Raw genomic sequence first — 23,809 nt, forward strand, 5'->3', positions numbered from 1 at the left:
ATTTTAGCCGCCTCCATGCTGGGGTCCTTGGAGTGTGTGGCGCGGGATGTCGCGCGCTCACGTTAGCGTGTTTGAAACACACGCACTGCTGAAATGTGATTTTTTGTAAACAAATTAATTTTATTTTCATGTCTTTGTTGTAAAAATGTTTTCTTTCAATCAGAGCTGCTGGTTTATCCGGAAGGTAAGGAGAGTTTGGACGGGTTTTGCTGTGAAGGATTCAGATTTGAGTTCCACTTTCACGAGCCGAATGTAAATAAAGAGGAAAATGAGGATATTATTAATTTTATAATTAATCCTGATTAAATTTCATCATTATCAGATAAACAGGAAATGCAGTAGTGAAGAACAGCTGGATTTGAAATGTTTGAGAGCTGTAGTTTGTTGTGTAGTAGGATGTTTTAAGATCAGTACAGTGTGTGTGTGTGTGTGTGTGTGTGTGTGTGTGTGTGTGTGTGTGTGTGTGTGAGAGATCACACTTCATCATGATAAGTGTTTTAAATCTCTCTCTCTATCTCTCTCTGTGTGTGTGTGTGTGTGTGTGTGTGAGAGATCACACTTCATCATGATAAGTGTTTTAAATCTCTCTCTCTATCTCTCTCTGTGTGTGTGTGTGTGTGAGAGATCACACTTCATCATGATAAGAGAGTTTTAAATCTCTCTATCTCTGTGTGTGTGTGTGTGTGTGAGAGAGAGATCACACTTCATCATGATAAGAGTGTTTTAAATCTCTCTTTCTATCTCTCTCTGTGTGTGTGTGTGTGTGTTTCAGGTGGTCAGATGGAGAGCTATAGCCAGTATAGCGTGGTCAGTGTTGCTGCTGCCTCCCATCACCTCACTCCTCATCTTTATCATCAGATTCAGTGTGTTTCACCCCACACACTGGCTCTCGGGTACACACACACACACACACACACACACACACACACCGGCTCTCGGGTACACACACACACACACACACACACACACACACACACCGGCTCTCGGGTACACACACACACACCGGCTCTCGGGTACACACACACACACACCGGCTCTCGGGTACACACACACACACACACCGGCTCTCGGGTACACACACACACACACCGGCTCTCGGGTACACACACACACACACCGGCTCTCGGGTACACACACACACACACCGGCTCTCGGGTACACACACACACACACCGGCTCTCGGGTACACACACACACACACACCGGCTCTCGGGTACACACACACACACACACCGGCTCTCGGGTACACACACACACACACACCGGCTCTCGGGTACACACACACACACACACCGGCTCTCGGGTACACACACACACACACACCGGCTCTCGGGTACACACACACAGACACCGGCTCTCGGGCACTTACACACACAGACACCCGAACTGGGGTACACCGACACACACACACCGGCTCACGAATACACACACACACACACACCGATCTCGGTGCCACACACACACACCGTCTCAGTTGCACACACACACACACACCGATCTCAGTTACCACACACACACACACCGATCTCGGTACACACACACACACACCGGCCCTCGGGTACACACACACACACACACACACCGGCTCTCGGGTACACACACACACACACACCGGCTCTCGGGTACTCACACACACACACACCGGCTCTCGGGTACACACACACACACACACACACCTGCTCTCGGGTTACACACACACACACACCGACTCGGTTACACACACACACACACACACCGGATCTCGGGTTACACACACACACACACCGGCTCGGGTACACACACACACACACTGCTCTCAGTACACACACACACACACACACACTGCTCGGTTACACACACACACACCGATCTCGGGTTACACACACACACACACACACCGGCTCAGTTACACACACACACACACCGATCTCAGTTACACACACACACACCTGCTCAGTTACACACACACACACACACCGATCTCGGTTACACACACACACACACACACTCTCGGCACACACACACACACACCGATCTCAGTTACACACACACACACCACACCGATCTCGGTTACACACACACACACACACACCGGCTCTCGGTACACACACACACACACACCGATCTCGGGTACACACACACACACCACCGATCTCGGTTACACACACACACACACCTGACTCTCGGGTACACACACACACACACACCTGCTCTGGTACACACACACACACACACCTCGGTTACACACACACACACACACACACACACACACACCGCTCTCAGTTACACACACACACACACACACCTACACACACACACACCTGCTCTGCACACACACACACACACACCGGCTCTCAGTTACACACACACACACACCGGCTCTGGGTTACACACACACACACACCGTCTCAGTTACACACACACACACCTGGCTCTCGGTTACACACACACACACACCGGCTCTCGGATTACACACACACACACACACACCTGCTCTCGGTTACACACACACACACACCTGGCTCAGTTACACACACACACACACCGATCTCGGTTTACACACACACACACACTCGGTACACACACACACACACTCTCAGTTACACACACACACACACCGATCTCGGTTACACACCACCACCACACACCGCTCTCAGTTTACCTACACACACACACACACCGATCGGTACCACACACACACCACACCGATCTCAGTTACACACACACACACCCGATCTCGGGTACACACACACACACACACCTGGATCTCAGTTGCCACACACACACACACACACCGATCTCAGTTACACACACACACACACCCGATCTCGGTTACACACACACACACACACCGATCTCGGGTTACACACACACACACACCGATCTCAGTTACACCACACCACACCACACCACCACCTGATCTCAGTTTACACACACACCACCACACCGATCTCGGTTACCACCACCACACACACACCGATCTCAGTTACACACACACACACACCTGCTCTCGGGTTACACACACACACACACACACCGGCTCGGTTACACACCACACACACACACACCCGGCTCTCGGTACACACCACACACACACCGGCTCTCAGTTACACACACACACACACACACCCGATCTCGGTTACACACACACACACCCGCTCGGTACACACACCAGTTTCCTCACACACACACACACTGCTCTCGGTTACACACACCACACACACACACACCGACTCAGTTTACACACACACACACACACCGGCTCTCGGTTACCACACACACACCACACACACACCGCTCTCGGTACACACACACACACACACACCGGCTCTCGGTTACACACACACACACACACACACTGCTCTCAGGTACACACACACACACACACCGATCTCGGGTTACACACACACACACACCGATCTCGGTACACACACACACACACCGGCTCTCGGGTACACACACACACACACCGGCTCTCGGGTACACACACACACACACCGGCTCTCGGGTACACACACACACACACCGGCTCTCGGGTACACACACACACACACCGGCTCTCGGGTACACACACACACACACACCGGCTCTCGGGTACACACACACACACACACCGGCTCTCGGGTACACACACACACACACACCGGCTCTCGGGTACACACACACACACACACCGGCTCTCGGGTACACACACACACACACACCGGCTCTCGGGTACACACACACACACACACGGGTTACACACACACACACACACACACACCGGCTCTCAGTTACACACACACACACACACACCTGGCTCTCAGTTACCACACACACCACCACACACACACACTGCTCTCGGATTACACACACACCACACACACACACACCGACTCTCAGTTACCACACACACACCACCACACACACACCGGCTCTCAGTTACACACACACACACACACACACACCGATCTCGGGTTACACACACACACACACACCGATCTCAGTTACACACACACACACACACACACTGCTCGGGTACACACACACACACACACACACTGGCTCTCAGGCACACACACACACACACACACCGGCTCTCGGTGCACACACACACACACACCGATCTCGGGTTACCACACACACACACACACACACCGGCTCTCGGTTACACACACACACACACCACACACACACACACACGATCTCAGTTACACACACACCACACACACCGATCTCGGTGCACCACACACACACACACACCGGCTCGGTTACACACACACACACACACACACTGCTCTCGGGTACACACACACACACACACACACACCGGCTCTCGGTTACACACACACACACACACACACTGCTCTCAGGTACACACACACACACACACACACACCTGGCTCAGTTACACACACACACACACACACACACACACCACCCGATCCTCGGTTGCCACCACCACCACACACCACACACCGGCTCTCGGGTACACACACACACACACACACCGACTCTCAGTACACACACACACACACACCGCTCGGTACACACACACACACACCGATCTCAGTTACACACACACACACACACACTGCTCTCGGTGCCACACACACACACACACACACTCCTCGGTACACACACACACACACACACACACCGCTCTCGGGTACACACACACACACACACACACACTGCTCTCTCAGTTACACACACACACACACACACCGATCTCGGGTTACACACACACACACACACACACACCGGATCTCGGTTACACACACACACACACACACACACACGATCTCGGTCACACACACACACACACACACCGGCTCTCGGGTACACACACACACACACACACCGGATCAGTTACCACACACACACACACACACACACCGATCTCAGTTACACACACACACACACACACCGGCTCTCGGGCACACACACACACACACACACCGACTCTCGGGTTACACACACACACACACACACACCGGCTCGGCACACACACACACACACACACACACACACCGATCTCAGTTACACACACCACCACACACACACGTCTCGGTACACACACACACCACACACACACCGGCTCTCGGTACACACACACACACACACACACACACTGCTCTCAGTTACACACACACACACACACCGCTCTCGGTTACACACACACACACACACACACACACCGGCTCTCAGTTACACACACACACACACACACACACACACCTGATCTCGGTACACACACACACACACACACACTGCTCTCGGGTTACACACACACACACACACACACACACACCGATCTCAGTTACACACACACACACACACACACACACCGGCTCTCGGGTACACACACACACACACACACACCGATCTCGGGTACACACACACACACACACACACACACCGCTCTCGGGCACACACACACACACACACACACACCTGACTCTCGGTTACACACACACACACACACACACACACACACACACCGGCTCGGTACACACACACACACACACACACACACCGCTCTCAGTTACACACACACACACACACACACCGATCTCAGTTACCACACACACACACACACACACACCGATCTCGGTACACACACACACACACACACACCTGCTCAGTTACACACACACACACACACACACCGGCTCTCAGTTACACACACACACACACACACACACACCGGCTCTCGGTTACACACACACACACACACACACACCGCTCTATCAGTACACTCTAAACACACACACACACACCCATACACACCTACACATACACACACACACACACACCGGCTCTCGGGTACACACACACACACACACACCGATCTCAGTTACACACACACACACACACACACCGATCTCGGGTTACACACACACACACACACACCGGCTCGGGTACACACACACACACACACACACACCGATCTCGGGTACACACACACACACACACACACACCGGCTCTCGGTTACACACACACACACACACACACACCCGGCTCTCGGTTACACACCACACACACACACACACCGCTCTCGGTTACACACACACACACACACACACACACTGCTCTCGGGTACACACACACACACACACACACCGGCTCTCGGGTACACACACACACACACACACACCGGCTCTCGGGTACACACACACACACACACACACCGGCTCTCGGGTACACACACACACACACACACACCGGCTCTCGGGTACACACACACACACACACACACACCGATCTCAGTTACACACACACACACCACACACACACCGGCTCTCGGGTACACACACACACACACACACACCGGCTCTCGGGTACACACACACACACACACACCGGCTCTCGGGTACACACACACACACACACACACACACCGGCTCTCGGGTACACACACACACACACACACACACACCGGCTCTCGGGTACACACACACACACACACACACACACCGGCTCTCGGGTACACACACACACACACACACACCGGCTCTCGGGTACACACACACACACACACACCGGCTCTCGGGTACACACACACACACACACACACCGGCTCTCGGGTACACACACACACACACACACACACACCGGCTCTCGGGTACACACACACACACACACACACACACCGGCTCTCGGGTACACACACACACACACACACCGGCTCTCGGGTACACACACACACACACACACCGGCTCTCGGGTACACACACACACACACACACCGGCTCTCGGGTACACACACACACACACACACCGGCTCTCCAGGACACACACACACACACACACACACCGGCTCTCGGGTACACACACACACACACACACCGGCTCTCGGGTACACACACACACACACACACGTCTGTTTGCTGTGTGTCTGAGTTACTCTTAATTAATTAATTGATGTATCCTCTTTCTGTTGAGCCTCTGAGATTTTCTCCCCCCCCCCCCCCCCGTACAGGATGTTTGGGTGTGCTGACCGAGGCAAGTACACTCTTCTCCATGTTCCTCCTCTGTTCAGCTGTTATTCTCATCGCCTTCTTCAACCTGCAGTATTACACGGGTCAGAGCTCCTTCCTACACACACCACTAGCCATCATCATCATCGTCATCACACCCATCAGATCGGTCAGAAACGCGTGTATTTCTTTTCTTTCTTCCTCCAGTGGTTCCCTCCATCCCGTGTTCCCGAGTGGCTCTCCTGGCTGAGGTTCTTCACCCTGGTCAGTGTCTTCACTCTCTGGTGCACTGCGCAGTGGGGATGCTGGTGATGTGGTGTGTGTGTGTTATGGCTGGAGGACGCTATCACACACTCCACACACCCTGCACTCACAGTGAGAGGTGACCACACGCGCGAACGCACACTTTTTTTATATATATATATATACACACACACACACTGAGGTAGGGTGCATGTTAATCAGGGGTGGAGCTATAAGCAAATTTTAGACCAATCACATACAATATGCAAATGAACACAGAAGATTCCCTCAACCCACATGTTTTTAAATTTTAAATGTATATAATTCCTAATAATATGTAGTAGTAATAATAATAATAACAGTCTTTAAGTTGACTCTTGTTATTTCCTGGACGTATATTTCCTCCCTCCTCAGTGGCGGTCCTGATCTCTGCCTGAATGAGTATCACCTCTTCATGCTGCTGGCCGGAGCGTTTATGGGCTACTCTCACAGTTTATTGGGCATGGTCCAGAACATCCACTACGTCTCCTTCCACATCATACAGGTGTCTGTTTTTATTATATTTATTCACCTGCTCTTTATTCTCAGGATTTATTCTCCCCTCACCTGACCTGAGGGTGTGTCCTGTCCTGTTGATGCTGAGGAGATGTGAGTGTGAGGAGAGGCGGGTGCGTGAGGAGAGGAGAGAGGAGAGGCGGGTGCGTGAGGAGAGGAGAGGAGAGAGGAGAGGCGAAAAGTGCGAGAGAGGAGAGAGAAGAAAAGCGCGAGGAGAGGAGAGGCGAAAAGTTTAGGGAGAGGAGAGGCGGAAAAGTGCGAGGAGAGGAGAGGCTATGAAAGGAAAAGCGCGAGGAGAGGAGAGGCGAGTGCGCGAGGAGAGGAGAGGCGAGTGCGCGAGGGGAGAGGAGAGGCGAGTGCGCGAGGAGAGGAGAGGCGAGTGCGCGAGGAGAGGAGAGGCGAGTGCGCGAAAAGGAGGGGAAGTAGGCGCAGTGCGCGAGGAGGAAGGCGAAAGTAGTGCTGGGCAGGGAGGGGGCGGGCAGGCGAAAGCGAGGAGGGGCGGCAGGCGCAGTGTGCGCAGGAGGAGGGCGGGCGAGGCGAGTGCGAAAGGGGAGGGCGGTGCAGGCGACATGCAGGCGAGGAGGGTGCGGGGCGAGGCGAGTGCGAGGGAGGGCGGGGCGCAGGCGAGTGCGCGCAGGGGAGGGGCGGGCTTAGGCGAAAGTGCGCGAGGAGGGGCGGGCGCAGGCGGAAAAGTGCGAGAGGAGGGCGGGCGAGGCAAAAAGGCGAGCTGAGGGGCCACGGGCGAGGCGAGCGAGGGGAGGGCGAGGCGAAAGGCGAGGAGGCAAGCAGCGACCCAAACCAACTGCCCCCACAGCACCCAACCAGCTAGGAGAGGTCGAGGCCAGGGCGAGGAGGGAGAGGGAGAGAGGCTTGAGGTCTACTAGTGCGCCATTGAGGAGAGGCGAGGCGACACGAGGAGAGGCGCAGGCTATGCGAGGAGGCGCCAGTGGCAACAGGAGAGGCGCACCGCTGCGCGAGGGAGGAGAGCTGCAGGCGAGCGAGGAGGGAGGGGCACAGGCTAGGGCCCAGAGGAGGGGCTTATGACGAAAAGGCTGCCCGCCCAGGCTCTCCTCCAGGCAATGAGGGGAGGGCCATGGGTGCGAGGAGGGGGCTTATATGAGTGCCTGTCCATGAAGCAAACCACATGCCCTGCTCCCATGACACATTATTTTTTTACATGTCTGCTCCATGCACACCTGCCCGTCCCACACACCCAGTCTGCTCTATCATTTACGCTTATTATTTATCTGTCTACGCCCATGGCCGCATACCCATGACATTTATTATTATTTACACACGTGCCTGGCCACGCACACCACTATTTGACACCACTGACTGCTGCTCACCACGGGGCTACATCGCACCCCGCTGTCACCTACACGCACCATTTCACCCGCGCCCATGCACACCCGGCCTCCACACACTACACCACGCCCTGCTCCACATTGAGGCCTCGCTACGCCCGCCGTTCACATTTACTTACCCACCTGTCCAACCCACACTGACATTTGCACATGGTCATCACCGCAAACCGCGCACTGAACACCCTGTGACATTTCACATGCCCGCTCTCCATTTTATTACGACATTTACTACGTCCGGCCCCATTTAATATTTGACACACCCGCCGCAACCACACCCGCCAGCACTCGCCGCTTTTAAATTACACCAAGATGGCATGTCTGGTTGCACCATACCGGCCATTTTTGACGTCTGCCGCACCACTCAGATGCATGTCTGGCTTTTAACCATGTCCACAGTGCACGCACCAAGATGGATGTACTGTCAAATTGCACCATTATGCACACTGCTCACCATACCATATGGATGCCCTGCCACCACTACTCATACTGCCCAAGCCACCATACCACATTTATGTCTCACGCACCATACCACATGATGCTGCTCTACATTTATGTTCGCCTGTCTGGCATTATTTATTGGCACATGCCCGCTGCCCGTCTCCATTAATATTTACACTAACCGTCTACACCATTATTTATTTAATGCCCACATCACACCGCCATTTTTCACAAACCGCCCCTGACCAAAAACCACATTTCACTCTCACAGTTTGCACCACACCCGGCTCACCACACCACACATCGTAACCGTCTGGCTACTTTACAACCCGTCACCCACTACACGCCCCGCCCGCCACACTGACATCACACTGCCGAAACCCACACGACGCCCCGTCCCACACACTACACATGCCCGCCGCCCAACCACATTTCACACCATGCACACTACTTCTCCACCGCCTCCACACTTCATTTACTCACGTCTCGCTCACCCAGACACTGGCTCATTGACGACATCGACCATGCCCATGCACATTTGATCATTCACGACACGTCTCGGCCCGCACCCATGCCCACATTTTTGACCCAAGGTTTCGCAACCATGCCCACATTTGATCGCCACATTTTTACACGTCTGCAGCACACCACATGACCCGCTCGCACCACACCAAGAGTGACTGTCCCACCCATGTTTCACCATGTTCAAGATGCTGCACCCACACCCAAGATGCACACGTCCATGCCCTGTCTACATTTCATTCACCCAGCTCTCCATGGTTTGAGACACACCATGCCCGCCTGGCTATTTATGACACACCATGTCCTGTCTGGCTTATTTTTACATCTCACACCCGTCTGGCTTATTTTTACATGCCTGGCGCCCTGCTCTACTTATTCATTTACACATTCGCTTTCCAGCCCATTCAAGACCACATTTACGCCTGGCTTAACCCATGCCCACGTTTATGACATGTGCTGCTGCTCATCCATGACATGACATCTGCTCTATGATACACACCATGCCCTTCGTCTATACACATATTCCGTCCCAAGCACCATCATTACACACCCGCTTCGCACCATGCCATGACACATGCTGGCCGCACCATGCCATGGCACACGTCTGCTGCACCACACCATGCACATGCTTCTGCACCATGCCCGCTGACACCCATGCACCACACCATGCACATACTGCTTTACCCATGATATTTGACATGTGCTGCTGCACCACTACATGACACGCCTGCTGCCCATGCACCGACATTATTGATGACATGCCCTGCTTCTGCACCCATACTCAAGATGACACTGCCTGCCACCTGCACCATGACATTTCACCCATGACATGCAAATTACTATTTGGACCATATATCCTGTGCTGCTCACCCAGATGACATGACCATTTATTACCTGGCTTTACTAAGATGACACAGACATGCCTGGCGCACCATGCCACATGACATCAGCACCACAAGATGGATGCCTCTGTCAAGATGACATTTGCTGCGCATGCCCACAGATGACACACTATGCCTGCCACCCATGGCGCCACATTTATTATGGCACTGCTGGCTCTGCACCCATTTATGCCTCAGATGACACACCAGCCACCATACCACATGCCTGCACCCATACCCAAAGATGACATGCCTGAGCCACCATGGCGCTCACATTAATACTGCCTTTACCCATGGCGCCATGGCCTGCTTAAACCATACCATGCCCACACCATACCCAAGATGACATGCCCAGCACCATGGCGCCTAAGATTTGACACTGAGGCCAACATACCCACAGAGGACATGACATGCCCACCATGCCCATGTAGTGGGCGCATGCCCAGATGACATGATGATGCGCTGTGGGCGAGGCATACCATATTATGCCCATGCGACCATGCCTGCTTTACCAAGATGAGGCGATGCCTGCGACCATGCTCATGCACCAAGATGACGCCTGCGCATGCTCATGTGGACCACATTACGCCGTAGTGGGCGAGGCGAGTGGGCGAGGCGAGAGGGGAGGCGAGTGGGCGAGGCGAGTGGGCGAGAGGAGAGGCGAGGGCGCAGAGAGAGGCGAGGGCTGCAGAGGAGAGGCTAATGTGGGTGAGGTTGAGAGGAGAGGCAGAGGGCCAGGCGAGAGGAGAGCAGAAAAGTAGAGGAGAGGGCGAAAGGAAAGCTGAGGAGAGGAGTGGCAGGTGAGAGAGGTACGTGAGGAGAGGCGAGGGGTGCGTGAGGAGAGGCGTGTGCATGAGGAGATGCGAGTGCGTGAGGAGAGGCGGGTGTGAGGAGATGTGTGAGGAGAGGCGAGTGGGCGAGGCGAGTGGGCGAGAGGAGAGGCGAGTGGGCGAGGCGAGAGGAGAGGCGAGTGGGCGAGAGGAGAGGCGAGTGGGCGAGGCGAGGAGAGGCGGGTGGGTGAGGAGGTACGTGAGGAGAGGCGAGGGGTGCGTGAGGAGGTGCGAGGGGTGCGTGAGGAGAGGCGTGTGCATGAGGAGATGCGAGTGCGTGAGGAGATGCGTGAGGAGATGCGTGAGGAGAGGCGGGTGTGAGGAGATGCGTGAGGAGAGGCGGGTGTGAGGAGATGCGTGAGGAGAGGCGGGTGTGAGGAGATGCGTGAGGAGAGGCGGGTGTGAGGAGATGCGTGAGGAGAGGCGGGGGCGTGAGGAGATGCGTGAGGAGAGGCGGGGGCGTGAGGAGTATGTGGGGCGCGGATAAAGAGATGGGTGAGGAGTGCGTGAGGAGACAGACCCAGTGCCCCCTTCTTCCCTCCTCCCTCCCTCACCTGTTTGAATGGAAACTCGGACACTGAGACGTTAAAACCAACGATTAACCCCACCCCTATATGTCTGGCCACGCCCCCTTTCCCCTGATCTGATATTGCATTGTGAATGTATCCCTTTTTTTTTAAATTTTATTTATTTTATTTTGTCTCGTGTGTGTGTGTATATGTTCTTGTTTCTTTTGCCATGTCTTGTTTTTGCTGTGAATATAAAAATGAATAAATAAATCAAAAAAAGGCAGAAGCGCTTAAGTCGAAGGTCTGTGATTGGTTGGCTGCCATGTCACTTGTGTCAGTGGGTGTGGCTTGGCATCAAGCAAGTGTGTAGGGAGTCAGTGAAGTGCTTATGAGAGGATACAAGTGAAAATGTATTTTGTGTGTGTGTGTGTGTGTGTGTCTCTCAGCAATATAAGTACATGCGCTTTAAAGGCTCCGCCTGGTGGCTGGTGAAGTGCAGCGCGGTCCAGTCTTTATACTCGGTCAGGAACTACATCATCCTCTACTTCCTGTTCGGTGAGTACCCATCACTTTGAACATGTTTTATATACAGTGAGGGAAAAAATGATTTGATCCCCTGCTGATTTTGTACGTTTGTCCACTGACAGAGAAATGACCAGTCTGTAATTTTAATGGTAGGTTTATCTGAACAGTGAGAGACAGAATAACAACAAAAAAATCCAGAAAAACACATTTCAGAAAAGTTCTACATTGATCTGTATTTTATTGAGTGAAAAAGTATTTGATCCCCTATCAGTCAGAAAGATTTCTGTCTCCCAGGTGTCTTTTATACAGGTAAGGAGCTGAGATTACAGTAGGAGCACTCTCGGGGAGTGCTCTTAATCTCAGTTGTATGAAAGACACCTGTCCACAGAAGGAAGCAATCAATCAGATTCCAAACTCTCCATCATGGTCAAGACCAAAGAGCTGTCCATGGATGTCAGGGACAAGATTGTAGACCTACACAAGGCTGGAATGAGCTACAAGACCATCTCCAAGCAGCTTGGTGAGAAGGTGACAACAGTTGGTGCGATTATTCCCAAATGGAAGAAACACAAAAGGACTGTCAATCTTCCTCGGTCTGGGGCTCCATGCAAGATCTCACCTCATGGAGTTTCAATGATCATGAGAATGGCGAGGAATCAGCCCAGAATTACACTGGAGGATTTTGTCAATGGTCTCAAGGCAGCTGGGACCACAGTCACCAAGAAAACAATTGGTAACACACTACACCGTGAAAGACTGAAATCCAGTAGCGCCCGCAAGGTCCCCCTGCTAAAGAAAGCACATGTACAGGACCATCTGAAGTTTTCCAGTGAACATCTGAATGATTCAGAGGAGAACTGGGTGAAAGTGTTGTGGTCAAATAAGACCAAAATCCAGCTCTTTGGCATCAACTCAACTCGCCATGTTTGGAGGAGGAGGAATGCTGCCTATGACCCCAACTATACCATCTCCAGGTGACAGGACAACTGCACCGCATCAAAGGGACAATGGACGGAGCCATGTACTGTCAAATCTTGGATGAGAACCTCCTTCCCTCAGCCAGGGCATTGAAAATGGGTCGTGGATGGATATTCCAGCCTGACAATGACCCAAAACACACGGCCAAGGCAACAAAGGAGTGGTTCAAAAAGAAGCACATTAAGGTCCCTATCCCTAACCCTCGGAGAGGATCTGCAAAGAGGAGTGGGCCCAAATTCCTTGAGATGTGAGATGTGTGCAAACCTGGTGGCCAACTACAAGAAATGTCTGACGTCTGTGATTGCCAACAAGGGTTTGGCACCAAGTACTAAGTCATGTTTTGCAAAGGGGTCAAATACTTTTTCACTCAATAAAATACAAATCAATGTAGAACTTTTCTGAAATGTGTTTTTCTGGATTTTTTTGTTGTTATTCTGTCTCTCACTGTTCAGATAAACCTACCATTAAAATTACAGACTGGTCATTTCCTTGTCAGTGGGGAAACGTACAAAATCAGCAGGGGATCAAATCATTTTTCCCCTCACTGTAAATGACCGCTTTTACTTTTCTTCAATCCTCTAGGACGTGTCCCCAGGACGTGGATCTCCCACACACTGAATCTGCATGTGGACAGGTTTGATATTTTCATGTGGTTCAGTTGGTGAGGATGTTCTGTAGTGGGCAGTGCTGTGGTCTCCAGTGGGCGTGGCCTGTGCAGTGTTTGCTGTGTATGTAATAGCAGTGTAAAGGGTTAATATCTAGACTGTACAGATGTAAAAGTGAGCTAACTGCAGTAGCTCCTGCTTTTCACTTTTCTTCCTAATGTCTAATCAGAGGACAGGAGATGGTGGAGCAGTAGTTAGAGCTTTAATTAATCCTCTTCATTTACTCTTAATTAATTACTGTGTTCTCTTTCTGTTTTACATTTTACTGTTTGTGTCTCCTCTCTCTCTCTCTCTCCCTCTCTCTCTCTCAGCTCTGTTCATTCTCTGGACTCGTTTGGCGGTCTGTGTGATGTGTCCTTGTTCTATCAGCTGTGGGTCAGTGGGATGTTCCTGCTGCTGACCTGGTACCTGACTGTGCTGCTCTTCAGGATCTTCATCACTGAGGTAGAACACAGAGCTGCTTTATTATCCTGTCTTTTACAGACTGCAGAGAAGAAACCACTTTAATCATTTCTCTCTATGCCTGATGGGGATGGGTGTTAGTTTTTATCTGATTTTAATCATATGGATTATTTTTATATCTGATTTTAATGATGTGATCAGATGGCTTATTTTAATTTTATTTAAATTTGCCCAAATTGTAGTAATTTGTTATGCATATTAGTTGCATTTTAATTATTTTATTACTTGAGTTCCCCTTTAATCTTCTGTTTTAATTTAATTTGGTTGTAGATTGTGTTTTATTATTATTTTAAATATGTATATTATTATTTTTATCTGATTTTAATAATTTGGATTATTTTTTTAAATCTAATTTTAATCATTTTTATTTGGATTTTTGTTTTTATTTGGATCTTTTTTTTAATCTGATTTTTAGTCATTTGTAAAAATTTTAGTCATCTGTTTTTGTAAAATTTGACTGGTTCGACTGATTCAGTCACACTTTAAGGCGACCGGTCCAGTCCAATTTTAATTGATATATTAATAATTAGTTATTAATCAGTTTTTATTGATTTTAGTGTTTTAGTTCTGATTTATTTGACAGAAAGCAGCTGTTCAGTTATTCAGTAGGAACTCAGCTGGACGACGGCTAGTTCTGTTAAATTATTATCCTAAAAAGCACAACAGATTACAAAAAGCAGATTTTATACTAAAACTAAACACTTGATGATGATGATACTGTGGATCTGAACAAAAATGTGAGGTAAAAACCTTCCCTCTGTCCAGGCGACTCTTCCTGATGTTTTTGTTTCCTGAGGAAGATGTTATCAGGTCAATAACTGAGTAGGAAATCTCAGGTTTTTATTTATTTTATTAAAATGTTTTATTTTTATTTTATTTGTGTAGCCCTACAGGTTTCCGGTGCAGTCGTTGTTCTCCGAGGACGCAGAAGAGTGTCTTCCTAAAGTCCTGACTGAAAACAGCGTCCTGGTCATGAAGGTAAACGCCGTCGCTAAAGAAAATTTACCTCAAAATTACAACTTATTTTTTAAACGATGTTCTGAGGTAAATTTTTCTTGTTGTTGTGTTTGCGGTGTTAGTTTCTAGCGCTGCAGGATCTGGCGCTGCTTTCCCAGCATTCCCCTTCCCGCAGACAGGAAGTCTTCAGCCTCAGTCAGCCAGGTAACGCTCATGCTAAAAGCTCATGATGCTAACAGTTTATTAGCTAGCTGCCGGTTTCTAGGCAACCGTAGAGCATAGCTCTCGAGTATAAGCTAGCTATCTGACAGGATAGAACTTAATTACTACATACATCAGTAATTATGTTAATGCTAATGTTAATGTTGTAGCTAACAAAAGTAAAATTTGATATTTCAAACATGTTATCAACATTCCAAACTAATATAAATACAAACATAAAGATGCGAACATGGCTAATGTCAAAGAAAATGTAGCAGACACTAACATGGCTACCGTGAATTACACAAACATGATTATATATGTATACAAGAGCTTAGCATATCTTATCATAGCGTATCAGTGACGTCACAGCTAACATTACTAACATGACTAAAACCGCTGAAGTAACTGGTTAGCGATGCAGAAGCATCTGTTATTAAAGTGTTAGAAATCATGAAGTCAGAGTTTTACGACAGTTTATTCTGTCAGAATTTGTTGGATATAAAGAAAAAAAATCATCCTGCTAAGTTTACATGGCTGTGTACGGTTAGCTGTCGATGCTAAGTGTAATAACTGTGTAATAACAAATGCTATGTGTGTGTTAAAGTCCTAAATTGATGGTCTGTAGTCTACAGATGCCTTAAATTGAAGTGTGTGTGTGTGTGTGTGTGTAGGTGGTCACCCTCATAATTGGAATGCTGTGAGTAAGGAGTGTGTGTCGCTGCTGAGTGAGTTAACACAGCGCCTCGTCGCTCATCACGATGTGGTGGCGTCTAATGGCAGAACCAAACCTCCGTCTGACAGAAGTGACCCCAGATCCAGCTCTTCATCCTGCTCGGGTAACACACACCATACATCGCACACCACACATGCACACCGCACACACACCGCACACTGCACACCACACGCACACTACACACACCACGCACACCACACCGCACACACACACCACGCACACACACACCACGCACACACTACACACCACGCACACACTACACACCACGCGCACACACACCACGCACACACTACACACCACGCACACACTACACACCACGCGCACACACACCACGCACACACACACCACGCACACACTACACACCGCGCACACACACCACGCACACACCACACATGCACACCACGCGCGCACACACACCACACACACACACCGCACACACACACCGCACACGCGCGCACACACACCACACACCCACGATCAGATTGAAAAATCTAGCTAAAAGCTCTCTATTGTGCTGTTAGAGACATTTATTAGCAATTTCAGTTCTGTTAGTTCCACTTTAGCTATATTGCGTTTAAATACAGTGTTAGCTACGCTGCAGTGTCAGCTGTGTGAACGTTTATTTTTGTAAGCTGTGTAAAATTTCTTTATTGCATTTTTTTTTTTTTTTTTAAATTTACCTTATTATTATTATTATTATTATTTTTTTTTTTAAGCTATTCTAGTTGTCTTGGCTACATATTTAGGCTCTAGCTTAACATGTTAGCAACTTCCTGCTCTGTAGCTATGTTAATTGTTGGGTATGTCCGTTACTTTAGTTGTTAGTGACAGCTAATTTATGTTAGTCACATTAGCTACAAAGTTAGTCATGTTAGCTTTTATATATTGTGTTAACCATAACAGCCAGTAAACATTACTAACAGCATCACTGTTGTAGCATGTATAGTTATGTTAATTATGTTAGCTTTGATGTTATGTTAGTACTGCTTTTTTTGTTAGTATTTATGCTAGTAAATATGCTAGTTTTGAAATTTTTTTGCTACAACATGGTTATGTTTACTACAATGCTGGTTTGTTTGTTAACTAGCTCTCATAGTTATGTTAGCACTGACTTTACTTATGTTTTCTGTGCTTTGTGTTGTCTGCTCTAGTGTTATGCTAGTTTTTACATTAGTTATGCTAGTTTTGACGCTGGTTATGCTAGTTGATGATAATAGTAATGATGTCGTTTGTGTTATTTTCTCTGTAGTGACGTCAGGGACGGAGGATCTTCCTGACTCTCCTCACCGCAGTGCTCTGACCCGGACCCCTGCTTCGGTGTTTGGTTCTGCAGTGAAGGGTGTGAACTCGCCCCTGACTGCCCCATTCACCCCCGACCTGACCGCACCGTTCTCCAGCCCCGCCCTCAGACCCCTGCTCAGCCCACAGGTGGCCCACAGACCCTGGTTGGGTTCGGTCCAGAGTCCTCATGTCACCCGGAGGAACCCCAAACTGTGGAGCACATCCACCGGTGAGACCTCAATGCCCTCTCTGGACACACCCCTAATGCACACAGGGCTGCAGCTATTGGTCATTTTGATCCAATTATAAACATGAATAAAATGTTTTACTGTGGAATTTATTTAGTGCTTTGGGGGCAGTAAAATATTTTCTGTAGGGATTTTGGTTTAGGGGAAAAATGACACCTGTAACACGTGATCTTTTGATGTCAGACTCGCAGACTAATGGGAGCCCAGCTCCGTCTCCTGACCCCGCCCCTAAACCTGCAGAACAACAGAAACCCAGCTTTCTGTCCCAGTGGCTCCAGAACAGGAAGGAACAGGTGCCGAGAAAATCACACACACACCACACACAACCAAACCACACCACACACAACCACACACCTGGGACTATGCTCTTATCTTTACTTAACTAGAGCTGAACAAGCAAGACTAAGCTGACCTAGTGGCTCCAAAGCTAACTAACCTAATTATAGGTGAACGCTAACATAGTGATGCTACATGCATCTCGGGTGGAGTCTCAGACTCGGAACACTGTCAGTCAAGCTTACTCATTAGAATATTAACACACCCACTTGAACAGTCTCAGATCAGCTACTGATCCAGCTACTGTTTTTATTTTTATTTAACTTGCTGGAGGTTTAACAGATCAGTGAAACCTAGCTTTGAATTTTTCCCAGTGTTTTATATTTGCAGATGTGTTTTTTTTTTTTTTTTTTTTTTAATGTGCTGACCTTTACATATTTCCTGTGTAAATGCTGACCGCTCATTTCTTCACTGTGTTTTTTCTCCTGCTGTACACTCTTGTGCTCAGGTGAAGGGTTTCTTGGCAAAGCGTGTGCTGGTTGTGTATTTATTTAATAAGGTAAGGAGGTCGTGCATGAATGAGTCACATCAGCATGCTGCATGCGTGAACAGGTGATGGTGGACTGACCTTTAACCTTCACACTGACCTGTAACCTTCACACTGACAGGCGAGAGTTCGTTATGTTTGACATGGAGCAGCGATTTCTTTTCATTCGTGTTTAACAAGCTAGTTTTAAACACTTAGCTACTAAATAATGCCACATAGGCCACACCCACAAGCGACAAGAATCAGTCCTTATGTTAACTTTAACTCCTGGCTCTAGCCTGTAGCCGTGTTCCATCCATTCAGTAGGATTAGTGTCCTGACTAGCAGGATGTTTAATCTAGACTGCTGTGTGCTGACTAGCAGAACTAACCGTGCGTTAGCTACGTAACAAATAAGTGAGTGTTTATGAAGATCGATATCATAAATCTCTCTCTCTCTCTCCCCCTTCCGTAATGTTTAAAATTGAAATTTAAAAAAGTTTTATTTTTAATTAAGTTCCTGTGTGTAGTTTTTAAAAACACAATAAAATTAATTTTTTTCCTACATGTTACACATCACCAGATTTTTTCAGTCTTCAGTTAATTCACCCAAGTATTTATAACATTTATAGATTAATTTTTTTTTGTATATATGTGTGTGTGTGTATATGATATATATATTAATTTTATTATTATTATTATTATTATTATTATTATTATTATTATTTAAATCCTGATTGTTATATTATGTTTTTTTGTTTATCGACTCACATCCTCCTTTCTCCTCCTGGTGTCTGTGACCCTGCTCCTGTAGATTAGATCGAGATGCTGCATGGTGTGTGTGTGTGTGTGTGTGCGCGCGCGCACGTGTGTTCTCTCTGTTTGGGTGATCTACAATGATCTATTTAATTATTTCTTTAATTCCACAGTCGCGTATTCCGGCAGCACAGGTCCGGAGTGTTAAAGCTGCAGTCTGTAATTTTCCTCAGTTGTTCATTTTATGATTTTAGAGATGCTTTAGAAAATTATTCGGCTGATTAGTGTGTGCTGCACCTCATTAACATTAATTAATGAATTAATAATTTAAATAATTTGAGATGTTTGGCATTGTGCTGGCCCTGAAATTAATCTTGCCCCCACCATCAGAATCAGATGGCTCTGAAAATTATAGACTGCTCCTTTAATTAATTTCTTGGTGTGTTAGAGCATTTCTCACCATCACTTTTTAATATTTTAAGTGATTATTATTTTATTTATATTTCTTTTCTTTCTTTTCTCTGGGTGTGTTTGGGTGTTGAACAGCTGCCCGAGGCGTCCAGTCAGGCTCTGTTTGCTGATAGCCAGGCACACATCTGGGCTCTGGAAGGTGAGGAGGATTCTCACAGCTGTGTATCACAATGTTCTGGAGTTAGAACTGCTCAGAACGCTGCTGCCCTCTAGTGCTGGGGTTCAGCTGCCGGGCGTATCCAGTGTAAACCCTGTCCAAATACATTAAATAAAAATTAAATAGAATTAGAATTAAAACATGAGCCAAAAAGGAAAAAAAAAAACTAAAATGGATGGATAAAACAACAACAAAAAAAAAAACCCCAAAACAACCTAAACTAAAATTAATAAATGGGAAACTTTAAAGTATATAAAGAAAATAAAAATGCTACACTAAAGCAAATAAATAAAGAAAAAAAAGTGAAACTAAAATAAATTAATCAAACTGAAATAAATAAACAAAACCTAAAGTAAAAAACACAATAGAACTAAAATAAATTAATAAAACTAAAACAAAGGAAAAAAACTAAAGTAAATAAAAAAACAAAAAAACAAAATAAATAAATTACTGAAAATAAAATAAGAAAAGTTAAAAGTAAAAAAAGAAGAAACAACTTAACATTAATAAAGCAAACTAAAATAAAGAAAAAAGGTAAGTAAAGAAAAAAGCTAAAATAAATAAATTAATAAAACTAAAATGGAAAGTTTAAAGTAAAAAAAAAGATAAAAGTAACTAAAATACATTATTAAATAAAACTAAAATAAAGAAAAAAAAATAAAGTGAATAAAAAACAAAAAATGTGTCCAAATTTAAAGTGGAAATTTTTTTTTCTCTAGCCTGTCAGAATGCAGGATTTCTTTGGATGCTTGAGTAACTAAACTACACATCAGTTAAACAGAACACCAGCGCCACCTGCTGCTTAGCTCACACTTTTACCGCTTTTTGTTAATTGTGCTTTAATTAATTGGGCTTCTACCACAGACACCGATGAGATGATATCGGTAAAGATGATTGATTTAGAAATAAGTGATTCTTTATTAATTTAGTTATTGTGTTAATTTAATGGCGATGGTGTTTATGATGACTTTTACAGGATTGTCTCATCTGGTAGCTGCTTCATACTCTGAGGATAAGTACGGAGTGGTGCAGACTACATTACCCAGCATCCTCAGCTGCATGCTGTCTCTGCAGGAGGTGAGGAGGGAGAAAGAGGGATGGAGAGAGGGAGAGTGTGAGACGGAGGGAGGGAGAGGAATGGAGAGCGAAGGAAAGAGGGAGGTAGAGAGAGACTGAGGGAAGGAGGGAGAAGGACATTGGAGGGAGCTAAGAAGGGAAGGAGATATGGGGAGGGATGGTGAGGGAGAGAGAAGAGGGAGGGAGGGTGAGAGGAAGGGAGGGAGGGAGAGCAAGAAACGGAAGGAGGGAGAGAGAGGTTGTCTAGTTTTGTTGTTTTGTTTGTTCTATTTTTAGATCTTCAGCTCATGGTGTTTCTCTGTATCTCCATGACCATGTTTGTGTTGCAGGCAGTGGACCGTCACTTTAAACTGCCCCATGCCTCGAGTAAGCCGGGGAAGACGTCCTACAGTTTGGGCGACTCGGCCTATAAAACCCTGCGCTTTGCTCTGAGAGCCACTCTGAAAACCGCCATCTACAGGATCACCACCACCTTCAGAGAGCACTTACAGTAAATACATCACCTTCATCACGCCCACTCCAGTACACACAGCGGTGGGGGAGGGGACACTGGGGGATGGGGGCATGGTCTCTTCAGGGGGTGTGGCCTTTTGTTAATCGCTGACAATATTTTATTGTAGCATCACTGTGAACTTCCGTGTCTCCTTGTGTATGGTAAAGTGGGTGGGGCTTATCCTACATAATCCTGTGGATGATGTCACTCATAGCAAAGTTAGCCTAGTGAGTGAAACTAGCCAAGAAAAAGACAAACAAACCTGGATAGTGACTGAAAACCTGTCGAGCTTGAGCTAACCCTGTAAAAGAGAGCTTAGCATGCTAAACTAGAAGAGCTAACGTAAGGACTGAACGTTGGTGTAGCCAGTAAAAGCTAGCCTAATCTAGCCTATGGAAGGAAGTGAGAGCTGGAGTGTGAAAGCTAAATCCTTCAAACAAAGATAAACCTAATGAGTGAAGCTAATCTAGTAACCTAAAACGGAAGAGAACTAGCCTAGCAGCTGAGTGTAGGTAGCAACTGGGTGATGTGTACTGAGGGAAGCTAAGTTACGCTGGTGTAAGAAAGGTGTAAGCAGGGACACAGTAAGCTAGCCTAATGAGTTAAAGCTAATCAAGCTATTGAAGGTTAACCCAGGAAGAGAGAGCTATCCTAGCGGGAGAAAGCTAACTTAGCAAGAGAAATCTAGCTTAGTAGGAGAAAGATAACCTAGCTAGTGTAGCGTGAGTTTATACCTGTGTATCACCACACTGATCCTTGTTTAGTTTCCTAAGTGATGATGAAGGTGGAGTCTTAGACAGAGAGCTGTCAGTCAAGCCGCTCATTAGAATATTAGGCCACCCCCACAAGGGGCCTTCTCAGAGCAGAGCTCCAGCTGCTGTTTGAATGTTTGCTGTTTTAAGAGTAAAATAATGAAGTTAAACAAAAATGTAGTGTTTTAGTGACTGACCTGTCTTGTGTCCAGTGCGGTCAGTATTCCAGTGGAGCAGCAGAAGAGACTTCAGCAGTTCCTGGAGTATAAGGAGTAGCACTTTCTCCACATGCTTCAGCTCTGAGGAACCCAGATGTTCTCTGAGGAACTCGCTGCTCGCTCAGATGGTCAGATTTGTTCTGTCCTGCTTCCTCCTTTTGGCTTCGTCCTCCTCCTCCTTCCATCTTCACGCTGAACTCACGACTGCATCTGAAGGTGGTGGTGATGATGATGATGGTCACATTTATTAAACTTTGGGTTTGCTAGATTTATTTAGAAAAAAAAAAGAATTAAATAAACTTTTCTACTCTGTTCTTTTTCTCGGTTTGTTCAGTCACTCGTTCTGACATTTTAATAGGAACACTGCTGTGAAAGTTCACAAACATCGATTCAAATAAATAAAAAAAATCAATCATCCATGATGTCCAGTTTCCTCAGATCCACTGGGCTTATTGTTCTTTTATCTTCCTTTCATGTTTTATCTTTTTTCTTTCTTTTCCTGTTTGAACCTTCCATCGCTCTGTCTCTCCATCCTTCCATCCCTCTCTCCATTCCTCTCTCCCTCCATCGCTCTCTCTATTCCTCTCTCCATCCCTCTCTGCATCCTTCCATCCCTCCATCACTCCCTCTATTCCTCTCTCCATCCCTCTCTCCCTCCATTCCTCTCTCCTTCCATCCCTTCCTCTTTGTTTGTAAAGTCCTCTAAAGGGCAGCACTGTTATTTAATTTTCAATCTTTTCTGCAACA

General features: G+C 47.6%; 1 protein-coding gene across 2 annotated transcripts; it reads left to right on the forward strand.

The window, feature by feature from the left end:
• Window positions 1-45: 45 nt before the first annotated feature.
• On the forward strand, window positions 46-23,465 carry ndc1 (NDC1 transmembrane nucleoporin). Of its 2 annotated transcripts, XM_058414507.1 has the most exons (18): window positions 46-184; window positions 773-893; window positions 6,945-7,046; window positions 7,150-7,324; window positions 7,600-7,729; window positions 12,731-12,839; window positions 14,370-14,421; window positions 14,764-14,896; window positions 15,800-15,892; window positions 15,994-16,075; window positions 16,747-16,911; window positions 18,058-18,318; window positions 18,521-18,630; window positions 19,122-19,172; window positions 20,441-20,504; window positions 21,499-21,599; window positions 21,929-22,089; window positions 23,057-23,464. In XM_058414507.1, exons 1-18 carry the CDS (start codon window positions 146-148, stop codon window positions 23,118-23,120), a joined length of 2,013 nt encoding a protein of 670 aa, XP_058270490.1. In that variant the 5' UTR covers window positions 46-145; the 3' UTR covers window positions 23,121-23,464. The 2 variants fall into 2 exon arrangements, with proteins under 2 accessions (XP_058270490.1, XP_058270491.1); XM_058414508.1 differs by lacking the exon at window positions 19,122-19,172 and having other exon boundaries at window positions 23,057-23,465.
• Window positions 23,466-23,809: the final 344 nt, after the last annotated feature.

The sequence above is a fragment of the Hemibagrus wyckioides genome, linkage group LG17 (assembly GCF_019097595.1).
Source record: "Hemibagrus wyckioides isolate EC202008001 linkage group LG17, SWU_Hwy_1.0, whole genome shotgun sequence".
Taxonomy (NCBI): domain Eukaryota; kingdom Metazoa; phylum Chordata; class Actinopteri; order Siluriformes; family Bagridae; genus Hemibagrus; species Hemibagrus wyckioides.